Source organism: Mobula hypostoma, chromosome 4, assembly GCF_963921235.1.
Source record: "Mobula hypostoma chromosome 4, sMobHyp1.1, whole genome shotgun sequence".
Taxonomy (NCBI): Eukaryota; Metazoa; Chordata; class Chondrichthyes; order Myliobatiformes; family Myliobatidae; genus Mobula; species Mobula hypostoma.
In genome coordinates this window covers 86,938,133-86,952,769 of record NC_086100.1, presented here as the reverse complement: position 1 = coordinate 86,952,769, position 14,637 = coordinate 86,938,133, and the positions used below count along the sequence as shown (strand labels likewise).

Genomic DNA, 14,637 nt, shown 5'->3' with positions numbered 1-14,637 from the left:
TGTCTGTATATTTACTTGTGTGACTAGAAAAATGTGATAATTGCACTCTATTATATTGCTTTTCAGTTTCACTCCTTATTCACTATCTTCCACCATTGAGTCTGCAATAAAAGCAAGGAGCTAGGAGGCTACACCCCAACTCTCAGGTCATTTTTGAATGGAGTTTGGCTGACTGTCTGGTTGATGTTACAGTGCCTCGGTGAGGGCAGTGCAGTCATTGAATCTTACAAGACAAAAGAGGACTCTCTGGCCCACTCATGTCCGTGCTAACCTTTGTGTTTTCCAAGACTAGTCCCATATTCCTATTCGAGTGTCAGCCCAACTGCCTTTTAAATGTGATAGTTCAATTTGTCTCCACCATCTCCTCTGGCAGTGAGTGCCCGATATCAGCTGCTCCCTTAACTCTCTTAAAACTCCTCCCTCTGCCATTAAAGCAATCCACTGTTCTTTTTGATACTCCTACCAATGGAGAAAGAACTTCTACCATGGGAGAAAGAAATAAAATAGAGCAGATGTGTTTAAAAGTAAGTGTGAGCAGCTTGTGAATAGTGATCACAATGAAGATCAAATCTGGAAAAGTGAAATACAGAAACTGGAAATTTAATTTGTATAGGATGAACTTAGAAAGGTAACAGGTTAGGGATATGACAGTGCTGATCTATCAAATCAAATGAGGCAGAGGTTATCAATCAGTGTTCAAAAACAATGAAATCTTGGTACAGTAATAAGCAAACTTACAAACAGCAGCAATGGTTATGTGAACTGAAATGTACTCTGTTTGATTTGGTACCTTTGGTGGGAGAGAGAGGTCTCTGCGGTGATGGACTACGGCCAGACCGTCCAATTCCCAAGGTTCTCCTCAGTGTAGAGTGCAAGCTATCTAACTGGACCTCGACATCCCTCTTGGCAGCCTCCACTTTAGACAACTCTGCTTCAAGACCAGTGACACGGCCTTCCATGGCACAAATCTTCAGCATCAGCTCATCTGCTTCCTCCTGGGCTTGCTGCAGCTTCTTTTCCAGGCTGTGTTTGTTGTCTAGGAACTTCTTCTCATTCAACTGGCAGTTCTCCAACTGTTCAAGAAGTTCTTTCTCACGTCCATGGAACTTACTTTCCATATCTACTATCTTCTTTTGGAGAACAGCAATCTGCAAAAAGTAAGCAGGACTTATCACTGTCAGTCATAATTCAGGTGAATGGTGGTGAGGCACACTGTTTATCCATGTGGTTACCAGGAATGATTTAAGTAAATTTGCTTTGGGTCTTAATCTGAGGATTTTAATCTTTACGTTGATTGAAACAATCTGAAGATCAATATTCACTGGATGACTGTGGAAATATGTATTGAACTTTATATTTTTTGTAACCACTTGAAGCAATAAAATGGAGTAGAGAATCCCAGAATGCTAAGCTAATATTTTGCAATATACGTACATGGCTACAAGAAATATGCTTACTAAGTGAATACTTGAATGCCAGCACCCATTGTAATGAACATCGTGCAAGAGTAAGGAAGCAGCAGAGATGAGTCTGCCACAAATGGCAGACCACAACGAATGTATTGAAAGGACTAAGCTTGCTGAAAATAGTAAGCTTGTCTCCCTTTCATGTATAAAAAGAATGCTTTGTAAATGATGTATTGGAGGTCTCCTACCATCCTTGATGGGAGTGGAGCTGAACTTTCCCCTTGCAACTAATAAGTAATAAAGGTGTGTGATAAAAATCCACTCAGTGTTGGCGTTACGTTTTTTGTACGACTTGGTGGAGAGTTACTCGACAACTGCCTTCAATATCTTGGCGTGGGAGTAAACCAAGAAAGTGTTGATATTGATTTGTTCCCCCAAAAGCAAAGACTTTTCGGTCCACTACTCTGCTGTAATTGTGCAATGGTTCCAATACCAAGTGCATTGACACAGAGACTGAGTAAAACTGCCCACAGTACACAACTTTTGAAAAAGCTGTGAATGAAATATGTATAATAGTTTGCCATCTACAAGCCAATACAACCTCTACCATTGTTAAAAAACATGACTCTGCAAAATCTTACCTCCTATGTAACCACATCCTCTAATTTAATTAATGCACACGTAGACTGGGGAAATCAAATTAATACCAACGATGCAGAGGATGAATTGCTGAATTGCATACAAGATGTATTTCTAGATCAGTATGTTGAAGAATTAGCTGGGGACACAGGAAATTTTAGATCTAGCTCTGTGCAAGGGTTAATTAATACGCTTATTAAGAGGCTTCTAAGGAGTGATGATAATAGGATGCTATGTTGTTGTAGTGAATTCTGAAATCATAATTTCCATTCTAAACTAACTATGAAGAGATGAGGTGTAAGTTGTTTTGGAAAGCTAGAGGAACTATATTGATAGTGAGCATACAATAGGAAGCATTTAAAAATATAATCCATGATTTAAAAATTTAATTCAGATTTTATGATGTGTTCTATTTCCAGTACTAGTTTTTGATTGCTCTTTTTTTGTTACAACTATTGGGCAAGTTTTGAATCGAGCAGCTTGAAGATAATGAACACTACACGGAACTGTATTGAAATATGCCCTTCATGTTTTGTATTCTGTGTTTGTCACTAATTTTTGTTGCTGTTTGCGTGATTTTTTTGCATGTGGGTGGTGGTGGGGGGTTTGATGTTTTACTTTAATTGGGTTGGTTCCATGATTCTTCTTTGTTTTGTGACTGTCTATGGGGAAGATGAATTTCAGCGTTGTAAACTGTATACATGTTTTGAGAATAAATCTAATTTGAACTTTGAAAACAAATATACAAATATACAGAGAAAGTGGTGCAATCATGAATTGCAACAGAATTTAAACAGAGTACAGTAGATTCCAGTTAATTGGGACACATCAGAACCGGTACATTTTGGCTCAATTAAGTGGCTGCCTCAATTAGCTGAAGTTTTATGAAAATAGCTAAAAATGTGTTAAAAAGACAAACTGCCATTTAACTGAGCAACAAATTGAGTATTTACATGTAAAAAACAGAACAAATTAGAACATTATCGATACTACAGTACTATAAAACTATGTATTAATTCCTAATAGTTATCAATGGAGGAATTAACCCAGTATATGCTGTTGTGTCTTTTGAATGACCGTAAATGAACAAAATCAGTGCAGACACCTTGTGTAGATAATACACTGTGTTCAGACAATCCTTTCAATGATTGATTCCTCCAAATCTTCATTTTCATTGTAACATTCAAGACGATTGTTGATACCTTAAAATTCTTTGTAGTGCCTAACTTATTGAACTAGTGAAACAGTTTCATTTTCACTTCAGGCTGCTTCTGGCATCTGCAAGATTGAATGCTTGAAAATGCAGTGAGCAGAATTGCCTCACTGCTTATCTCTCAGCAACTATCAGAAACAAAAATCACTACTTTTTGAACACAAACACACACAACTGGTGCAATTTAAAAACTGTCTGCTCTAAGCACCATGTAGTATCTAACGGCCATGCAAGTGCACACGACTGACACTAATTAGAAACTGTTCGGCAACAGAGCCCTGCTCCAATTAAGCACATAGTGTACCAAATAAATGAAGGAAACCCCACCTATTTTCTCCAATTTAATTTTTTTTCTTTAAGAGTTGGCCCAAATAAGTGGTTCACTCAATCGATCAATGGCACAATTAACCAGAAACCACTGTATTAAAATTAAGGAAACAAATTTTAAAAGTTTTGAGAAAAAGCAGACAGCATGAGGATTGGGAATATTTTAGAACTCATCTTAGGCTGGCTAAGAATTTGATAAAGGGAAGGCTGGATATTGAGCAACCTAATGAGAAAGAGGAGAACACACTGTGGGAGATTCTACATGTAAAAAGAAAAAGACTAGTGAAGGCAAAGGGCAATAGCAAGGGCCATAGACAGGCATGGGAGAATTTAAATAGGGAATACTGAAGGGAGGGAGAGATCATCGACTCAGACCATGAGAGGCCTGCGTCAGGCATTTTCATGCCTTACAAGGCGCAGATTGGAAGTCTGTGTGGGGCGCCACTCCTCACACAGACTAGAGCAATGTGTGATTAAGTGCCTTGCTCAAGGGCACAAATATGCTGCCACAGCTGAGGCTCGAACTAGCGACCTTGAGATAACTAGACGAACGCCTTAACCACTTGGCCACGGAATATTGAAATGACTGTGTAATTACCTATACTTTGTGTTGACCCTCACAGAAGAAAGAAAAAAAACTGCCATAATACTGGACAGCTCAATGTGAATGAGAAACTAAAGAAGATTTGCTACAGCTTGAAGACTGATAAATCCCGAGAGCCCGGTGGTTTATATTCTAGAATTTTTTAAGCGTTAGCTATGGAGACAATGGATGCTCTGATTATAATCTTCCAAAGTTTATGGATTTTGGATAGTTTTTTTTGCAGATTGGTCAGTAAATATGATCCAAGTTATCTAGGAAGGAAGGATGAGAGAGAACAGAGAACTGCTAACCTTTTAGCCAGAAATTAGGAGTTTGTACATTCTCCCTGTGACCATGTGGGTTTCCTCTCACAGTCCAAAGATGTACTGCTTGGTAGGCTAGTTGGTCGTTATAAATTGTTCCGTGATTAGGCTAGGATTGGATCAGGGGACTGCTGTCGGCGTGGTTCAAAGGGCCAGAAGGGCTATTTGTCAAAACTGGAAGTTGGAAAAACATTGGAATCTATTATAAAGGATTTGTTACCATTTAAAAATATAATGTGATTGAGTAGAATCAACATGTGTATGAAAAGAAAATCATGTTCAATTAATTTTGGAGTTCTTTGAGGATGGTGTGGAGGAGGGTGAGCACTGCATATGGTACATTTAGATTTTTGGATACAGAGACTGGGTAAAAATGAACAGAGAACATAGTTTTTTTGCACAGAGGTTTGCAAAACAGAACATTACAACTAATGGAATAGAAGTAGCATACCAAAAGTAGACTCACAGTTGCATCCATTTGTATGAACAGATGTTTATCATAGTCATTATTGACATAAATGTGAATATAGGCAGCATGATTAATAACTTTGCAGATGGCATGAAAATCATAAATATTCTGAATAGAGAGAAGGGTAGTTTTAGGATACAAAGTGAAATTGATCAGCTGGTGAGTTGACCAGGGCAATGGCAAATGGAATTTAATCCTGATAAATGTTAGGTGATATATTTCTAGGTGGATGGGATGGGTGGGGGGAAGATCTTAATATGGGAAGGACATGTACCATGTATAGTTGGGCTCTAGAAAGAATTGAAGAACAAAGATACCTTGGTGTACATATCCAAAGGTTAGTTAAGGCAGTAGCACCAACAGAGAGGAGGTGAAGAAGGCTTACAGGATGCTGGTTTTCCTTAACCAGGGCACAGACTGGCAAAGGAAGGTGGTCTTGGTACAATTTTATAAAACTTTGAGAAATCAAATGTTTGCCTTTATTAGTCGAGGAATTGAGTTTGAGTTGGGAAGTTATGTTGCAGCTTTATAGACCTCCTGTTCTATAAGTGTGTTGGCGCATGGCCAAGTGGTTAAGGCATCGGTCTAGTGATCTGAAGGTCGCTAGTTTGAGCCTCAGCTGAGGCAGTATGTTGTGTCCTTGAGCAAGGCACTTAACCACACATTGCTCTGCGACGACACCGGTGCCAAGCTGTATCGGCCCTAGTGCCCTTCCCTTGGACAACATTGGTGGAGTGGAGAGGGAGGACTTGCAGCATGGGCAACTGCCGGTCTTCCATACAACCTTGCCCAGGCCTGCGCCCTGGAAACCCTCCAAGGCGCAAATCCATGGTCTCACGAGACTAACGGATGCCTATTATTATTATTATCTATAACGCAGCCACATCAGGAGTATTCATCAGTTCTGTTCACCCATTGTAGGAATGACATCAAGGCTTTGGAGAGAGTGAAGAGAGGTTTACCAGGATGCTGGTAAGAGGGCATGTATTATAAGGAGAGGTTGAACAAACTTGGGTTGTTTCCTCTAGAGTGGCAAAGACTTGGAGGTTCATAAGATAATGAGAGGCATAGATAGACAGCCAGTATCCTTTTCCCAGGGTTGAAATGTCTAATATTAGAGGGCATGCATTTAAGGTGAGAGCGGTTAAGTTCAAAGGAGATATTTACTTTTTTCTTAACCATAGAATGCGCTGGGTGCCTGGAACATAAATCTTGGGGAAGTGGTGAAGTCAAATAAGATAGAAGCATCCAAGTGGCTCTTAGATAGTCCCAGGAATGTACATAAATGAAAGGACATGGTCATTATGTAGGCAGAAGAGATTTATTTAGTTGGACATTGGATTACTAATTTAATTAACTCAGCACATCATTGTGCATCGATGGGTCAGTGCCTGTGTTGTACTATTCTATGTTCTACAATAAATAGCAAGAAACCTTTTCACAAGGCAAAGGTGTCTAATACTAGAAGACATACTGTAGGTTCGAAGTGGGGCAGAAGAGGTTTAGAGGAGGTCTGAAGATGAATTGGTTGTACTATGGAGTCATTAGCTGAGCCAGGGTGGAGACAGGTACTCTCATGTTGATGCATAGGTGTAGAAAGCTAGAACCATGTGCTGCTGAATGGGATTGGTAGAGATCTGTACTTAGTGGTTGGAATGGACAGAGTGAACAGAAGCACCTGTTCCTGTGCGATATAATTCGATGACTCCATAACACAAACATATAAATGTTGTTTACTTGGATTTTCAGAAAACCTTTGACAAGGCCTTCTGACTTCAGTTCGGGGGATAAGGTAGCTCTCAGTCTCAGTCAACAAGAGCTGTTCTTTCCCAATCCATCAGGAAAGCAAAATTAGATTAGATTATGAGGACACTCAGTCCTCGTTTATTGCCATTTAGAAATGCATGCATGCATTAAGAAATGATACAATGTTCCTCCGGAGTGATATCACAAAAAAAACAAGACAAATCAAAGACTAACACTGACAAGACCACATAATTATAACATATATTTACAACAGTGATAAAGAGCAGACCACGGGAACGGTAAAAAAAGTCTCAAAGTTCCGATCAACTCCCGATAGTCCCCGATAGCAGGCAGCAGAAGAGAGAAACTCTCTCTGCCATAAGCTACCAGGCACCGACAACTGGCGATTCATTGGAAGCACCTGACCACAGCCAACACTGAGTGTGTCCGAAAACTTCGAACCTCCGACAAGCCCTTCGACACCCAGCGCCGAGCACCAAGCACCATCTCTACCGGACTACATACAGAAAAGCTACAGCCACTTCTGTAACACCAGGGACAGGCAGTATATGTAACAGGGATTCAGATGATAATGGACTATAAGTCTATCCTGTGCATCAATGACAGGGAGGCTCCTCTTCCTGCCAGGCCGAATGCCTTCTATGCACAGTTTGATTCACTAAATGATGTGCTAGTGAGAGAGGCCCCCTTCCCCCCTCCAACTCCCTGGAGCAGACACTCAGTCTAGCCACAGCTGATGTGAGGAATACTTTAGGAATACCTTGTGTGGTCAACACAATACAAAGCTACAGGACCTGAAAGCATAACTGGCTGTGTGCTCAGAGACTGTGCAGCCCAGCTAGCAGATGTTCTCACTGACATCTTCAAAATCTTGGATCAGACCACCAGTCCCGCAGGCTACAACCCCACCACTATCATCCCAGTGCTCGTGCTCATAATGCCATCTGTATTCTGTCTCAATGACTAGCGCCCCATGGCACAGGCCTTAGTAATAATGATGTGCTTCAAGTAGCTGGTGATGAACTGCATTAAATCCAGCTTTCCCATCACAATGGACCTCTATTGGTTTGCATATCATCCAGATTGGTCCATCGGCAATGTCATAGCCTCCGCCATTCACACGGTTCCGTTCCAACTGGATAATGGTGTCACCGATGTCAGAATGCTGTTCATCTACTTTAGTTCTTCTTTCAATGCAATCCTTTCCCAGAAATTGGACCCCTACCAGTTTGGGTCTCAACACCTCCCTCTGTAATTGTATGACTTCGTGATGAAAAGACTAGAGATGGTCCATACTGGCAGCGACATTTCTGGTTTAATCATGCTGGGTACCGCTGCTCCCCAGAGCTTCACGCTCATCCCGCTGTTGTTCACACTGCTAACACATGACTGTACTGCCAAATCCAGTTCTAAGCACATCAGTGTTCACTGGCAACACAACAGTGTCTGGTTTCATCAGCAACAATGATGGAACAGCACACAGGGAGGGGGTACAACAGCTTGTTTACTGGTGTAAACATAAAAACCTGAGTTTCAATGTGGCCTGCCCTTCCACCTGTCTTCATATCATCCGCAAACTTGGGTAGAAAATCATCAAACCCTTCATCTAAATCATTGACATATAATGTTAAGAGAAGTGGTCCCATTACCCCGACCCCTGCAGTAACTCATTAGTCGCCAGCAGCCAACCAGAAAAGAGATGATTGTGGACTTCAGGAAGGTGCAGGCTGACCTCTCCCTACGGCTTCTCTGTGGAGGCAGGAGCACCAGGTTTCTTTGTGACGATCTCACCTGGTGCCTCAACACTATGTCTTCAGCCACGAGAGCTCATCATCAGAGCATCCACTTCCTGAGGGGAGAGGCAATTGAGCAACCCTCCGCCACCCCCCTCTCCCCCCAACCTTCTCACCACATTCTGCCAGAGCACCATTCAGATTTCATTGACCAGTTGCATCACTGTCTGGTATAGGAATTGCAATACATCAGATAGTGACAACTGCTGAAAGCATCATCAGGGTCAATTGCAATGGTGGCACTCATTTTGAGAGGACTAGAATATAAAAGGAAGGATGTAATACCGAAGCTTTATAACGCACTGGTCAGATTGTGCTTGGAATATGGTAAGCAGTTTTGGGGCCCCATATATATGGAAGGATGTGCTGGCACTGGAGAGGGTCCTGAGGAGGTTCACAATGATGATCCTCGGAATGAAAGGGTTAATGTATGAGGAACATTAGATAGCTCTGTGCCTGTACTGGCTGGAGTTTGGAAAAATGGTCGGGGGGGGGGCGGGGGTGATCTCATTTAAACCAATCAAATATTGAAATAGAGTAGACATGGAGAGTTTGTTTACCATACTAGGGGAGTCCAGGGCCAGATGGCACCCTTTCAGAACAGAAGAAATCCCTTTAGAACAGAGATGAAGAGGAATTTATTTTGCCAAAGAGTGGCAAATATGTTGAATGTATTGCCACAGATGGCCGTGGAGAATGAGCCATGATGGATATCATGAGCCATGGTAGAGCAGACACAATTGGCTGAATAGACTAATGTTGCTTCTATGTCTTATTGTCTCCTATAACCCATGAATAGAGTCACTTCTGCTGCTGGATGACTTGGTTTTCAAGGCTCTGACCTTGTCTAGCAGGTAAATTTCAGGTGAGTAGGGAGATATTGGTGTTATGAGTGGTCCGTCAATTTCAATGTGCTGGAGCGGAGGTGTTGAGAGGAACTCTGAGTCACAGTATCAGGTTGTTGAGTTGGACTCTAGTCACACTGAAGAGCTGCATGAGCTGGGATGTGCTGCTGCAGGAGGCGTTGAGTTTCTGCTCATCACATCTCTATCCTGAGAAGAAGAGCTCACACATGCATCTCTGATGATGCAGAGAGGATCCCGTTGAGTGATATCACGCCTGCTTTAGAAGCAAAAGCTACACTTTCAAGTCTAGTCTTGGATTGTGCACTTTTCCAGTGTAGGTTGATAGAGGCTTTACATTCTCATAATGATGTTTAACACCATGTCTGTCTGTCTATCTGGTGCATGGAAATACTTCACAAAAGAAGTCAAAGAATAGTAACATTCACAACAGCTGACCAGAAGGTATATAGAGTTGAATAATGCTCTTGTAAGGCTTCTATATTTAAAAACAAAGATTGATCCCACCTCTTTGCGAGCTGATTCATGGATTACTTCTGCCTCCGTAATCTTCTGCTTCAGGTCAAGGGATTCCCGCCTGCATTCCTCACTGTGCTGTTCCTCCAATGCTATGCAAGACTGCAGCTCTGCCATTTCCTGGCTCTTTCTTGCATTTTCACTGTTCAACATCTTTACCTGAGGAAACGGCAGAGTTCACAATACAGGGATTGCAAGGAGTAGATGTGGAAGTGGTTTTCTCAGCTTTGTCTTTTCAGTCACATAAAGCTATTTGCTTTGAAGAGCATGTAGAAACTGGTGCCAAGTCTGTCACACTCTCTTGTGCCACAGACAAAGTCCAGAGTAATATACCTATCCACAGATTCTGTTCAATGTCAAGTGAATTGAATTGAGTTCAATTGATTTATCATTGTCACATCTACCAAGAAGCAGGGAAAAACCTAGTTTTACAAACTCTCCAGACAGATCATTTTAAAACATAAATAATTTGTACAAGGGAAACAATAGCAGAATGTAGAACATACAATAGTGTTGTAGTTACAGAGAAAGTACAGTGCAGTGGGAACCATATAAGACCATAAGATTTAGGAGCAGAAGGCCATTCGGCTCATCGAGTCTGCTCTGCCATTCAATCATGGGCTGATCCACTTCATCCAATCATCCCCACTCCCCTGCTTTCACCCCATACCCTTTGATGACCTGGCTAATCAAGAACCTATCTATCTCTGCCTTACATAGACCCAATGACGTGGCCTCCACAGCCGCTTGTGGCAACAAATTCCACAGATTTACCACCCTCTGACTGAAGTAATTTCTCTGTATCTCAGTTCTAAAAGGACGTCCTTCAATCCTGAAGTCGTGCCCTCTTGTCTTAGAATCCCCTACTATATCTTTAACCTTGTTACAAAATAAACAAGCAATGCAGCTGATCATTCATCCATCTACATCTACTATCTGAACCAGTGCTTGGGTTCCCTTGAAATATTAAATTAAGTTTCTTCTATACTTCACAAATCCCGAACTCTCCTTCCCACTAAACATGCCTTACATGCATTCTCAGTCATTATTCCCCAGTCCCAGCTAATTTTGAAGTAAGCGGTGAGATGTATGAAGAGAAAGGAATAAGTGAAGTGTGCACATGTTACACTTTATTAATAGGTAGTACAGAAGTCATGTCTCTTTTTAAAATAGTAGTCCACCTTCAACAGGACAAGGACATGAGGACACAAGAGAGGGTTAAACAATTTTCTTTAAAGTTGAAGGGGGGATCTCGTAGAAGTAAATAAATTAATAAAGGTCTGGACAACATCTAGAATAGGAGAATGAAGGGGTCAAAGAATACACATCATAGGTATAAAATAAAGTAGAAGAGAATAGATGTCACAGGTATAAAATAAAATGGAACAAAGTTATGAGGGAAAACTACCAAGAAATGCTTTACTTCAGCAGCTGGATGCTAAAACACACTGTCTACAGATATGTCTGTGGTGACACTACTGACTGAATTTCATTAACTAACCCTGCAGCTACAATGACAGCAGCGGCTATATTTGTGACGCTAATCCCTGCTCAATGAAAGAAGTGATTTGCTGCATATAAGGTCAAATTTCAATAGTACTAGTGCTCAGGGGTTTCTTTTAAGAGAAAGTGTCAAATAATAGGTATCAAAAATCCCAATGTTTTTCAGTAAGCTTATGCACCTTGGTGCTTTTCCTTTCAGTACTGTATATCCAGTGAAATTCTGACTGCTATGTTGCAGGGTTGCCAGTGTGGCCGAAGAGAACTAAGAGTGAAATAAGGGAACACATTTTAACACAGTATTTGGTTGGTGGAATCTAGAAAACACCGTCTGCAAATGTAATAGAAGTAGGTTGCAATGTGAGGAACAGTTTCTTCCCCTCTGCCATCCAATTTTTAAATGGACATTAAACCCATGAATGCTGCCTCACTACATTTTTATATTTATATTTTTACTTGATTTAATTTAACTATTTAATAGATGTATATACTTACTATAATTCAGTTAGTTTTTCTATATTTATCATGATTGCATTGTACTGCTGCTGCAAAGGTAACAAATTTCTTTGCGACATATGCCGGTGATATTAAACCTGATTCTGATTGCTAAGGGAAGCGAGTAAATGTATGGTGGGTCATGATCAGGAAATGAGGTTAGTGGTGGTGATGGAACCATGGATTTGCTCTTTAGAAACTTCATGTCAAAGGGCCTCCCCTTACTGCAAACATTTTATGATTCAATACTGTGAAACTTTCTGCAGGACAAGGGTTAAGTAAATCTGATCTCTTTTCCTTGACAATTCAGAAGACCAAAGCATCGTTACCTGAGAATGATTGTGAAAAGTATGTTCAAAAGACTTTGATATATCTCACTATTTTGCTGGTTTACAGGTTGTCCCAAAACATTTATTCTTTTTTTTAACCATGTAGTCACAATTGCAATGTAAGAAATATGTCAGGTCAGGAGATATTTTTAGAACTTTGAGTTGAGCTGCACAGTAGCTTAGAGGTCAACATAACGCTTTACAGTACAGACCAGCTGGGTTCAGTTCCTGCTCCTGCCCGTAAAGAGGTTTTATGTTCTCTCTGTGACTCTGTGGGTTTCCTCTGGGTACTCTGTTTCCCTCCCACAGTCCAAAGACGTACTGGTTGGTAGGTTAATCGGTCATTGTAAATTGTCCCATAATTAAATCAGGGGATTGCTGGGCGCTGTGGTTCAAAAAGCAGGAAGGGGTTATTCCATACTGTACCTCAATACATAATTATACTGTAAATGTACAGGATACAGGCAGTGAATTCAGCATTTAAAATAACAACAGAAAAAGCTGGGGATACTCAGAGTTATTCCTCTGATCAATGATGCTTCTTCAGTTTCCGCGAAGGGGAAGGGTCATAGAGCAGAATATTTATTTCTGTTTCTCCTCAAGATGCTCCCTGATCTTCTTTAACCAAAACATTCCTGCATTTTCTGTTTTCGTTTCAGGTTTCCGGTATTGCAGTTTTTCAACTAATTTCAACTTCCTCTCTCACCTGACGTCGAAGTTCTTGCAATTCTCTCCGGGCATCCAGTCTGGATTTTTCCACCTGCTGAAGGTTTGCACGCAGTTCTCCTGCATCATTCTGAGCCGTGGTTTTGGCTTCTTCAATGATTTTGATCTTCTGCTCCTTCTCCTCATTTGTTCTCTTTAAGCTAAGCACAGAGGCGCCAAGTTAGCTTTTATAAATGAGACGTATCAAAAGCATGGAGTCAAATACAGCAACAATTTGAGAAAGAGAGCTGATAGTTTGGTTAGCTGTGTCTGTTTAAGGTTTGTTTTAGGCAGTGGCTTAAGGGTATACTTATGGGAAGGATTTGATACCTGCATTTTTTGGGAGGATTTTATTTCAGTACAGTGCTTAGGGAATGGTTTTGAGGAGCATTCTGGGTGTCATTTTATTGCTGCTTTTGAAGTAAGAGTTTGCAAGGTATAACTCCAATAGATAAAAGCAGAAAGTTCTTGGAGTGTAGTTTTGAGGGTTAATTTATAGGATGGTAGTGTTTGGCAAACAGAATTAGTTTTAGCGACTGTAATCAAGTTTGCATTTGGAGCGTAGATGAGATGGGGATTGGGAAGGTGGCAAGCTGATTGTAGCATCCAAATTCACAATACCTGATTCTCTCACTGTCAACCTTTTTGATGTTATTCCTAAGTTCCTCATTGGACTTCTGGATGGCCTCCTTCTCCCGCACCTCATCATTTAGAACACGTTTGAGCTCCAGGTTCTCTTTCCTTTGCAGTTCCTGAGCCTCCTCATTCTCTCGCACCTTCCTGTGAGCTTCAATAAGGTCTCGCCGAACACCATCTTGAGCATCCTCCACCAGGCGGAGTTGTGTCTTCAGCTCCTCCACCTGTTCATCAGCAGCAATTAGAGGATGGCATGCAGCAAATCTATAATTAATGACTGAATCTAGCATGCCTTAAAGGGCAAGGAGAGAAGTACGTGGGAATGAAGTGAAAGAGTTCTGAAGAGCAAGAGACAACCATTAGATGGTGGAATTCTTGGACCAATCTAATTGAACAGTACCATATTCAGAATTGAGTTTATTGTCATATGCACATACTTCACAGAAGCAATATAAAACTCACTTTCAGCAGCACCACAGGCACATAGTATCATAAAAATATAAATTAAGCATAAATTACACACAATCTTTATATGAAAGAACACCAAAGAATCAAGTCCATTTTTGTGCAAGGTGATGAAAGTGGCCATAGTTTTTCTAAACTGTGCTGATTAGGATTATGTCAGTTGTGGGGAAGTGCACACATACAACCAAATTACCTTTGAATGCATGGTGTCCAACAAAATTTTTGACAAAGGTGGGTACGGACATTTAAAAAAAAATGACCAAATGTTTTGCTCATGAGGTGAGCTTCAACAAGCTGATGATGACTACATGGCAGAGAAGAAGCCTTTTCAGGATACGATTGATAGCGTAACAGTTAGTAACTGGTAATTCAGCAGCAGTATAGAACATAGAACATAGAACCGTACAGCACAGTACAGGCCCTTCGGCCCACAATGTTGTGCCAACCCTTAAACCCTGCCTCCCATATAACCCCCCACCTTAAATTCCTCCATATACTTGTCCAGTAGTCTCTTAAATTTCACTAGTGTATCTGCCTCCACCACTGACTCAGGCAGTGCATTCCATGCACCAACCATTCTCTGAGCGAAAAACTTTCCTCTAATATCC

At 41.0% G+C, this 14,637-nt stretch overlaps 1 protein-coding gene across 1 annotated transcript in view; it reads right to left on the bottom strand.

Moving 5' to 3' along the window:
* The window catches only part of LOC134345449 (rootletin-like), a 387,184-nt gene that overhangs the window by 88,784 nt on the left and 283,763 nt on the right, over positions 1-14,637 (bottom strand). The window contains exons 24-27 of the mRNA XM_063046136.1: positions 13,550-13,788; positions 12,930-13,089; positions 9,891-10,058; positions 791-1,148 (exon numbers count right to left, since the gene is read on the bottom strand). Of these exons, the coding sequence (XP_062902206.1) occupies positions 791-1,148; positions 9,891-10,058; positions 12,930-13,089; positions 13,550-13,788 (925 nt within the window). The remainder of the gene's footprint in view (positions 1-790; positions 1,149-9,890; positions 10,059-12,929; positions 13,090-13,549; positions 13,789-14,637) is intronic.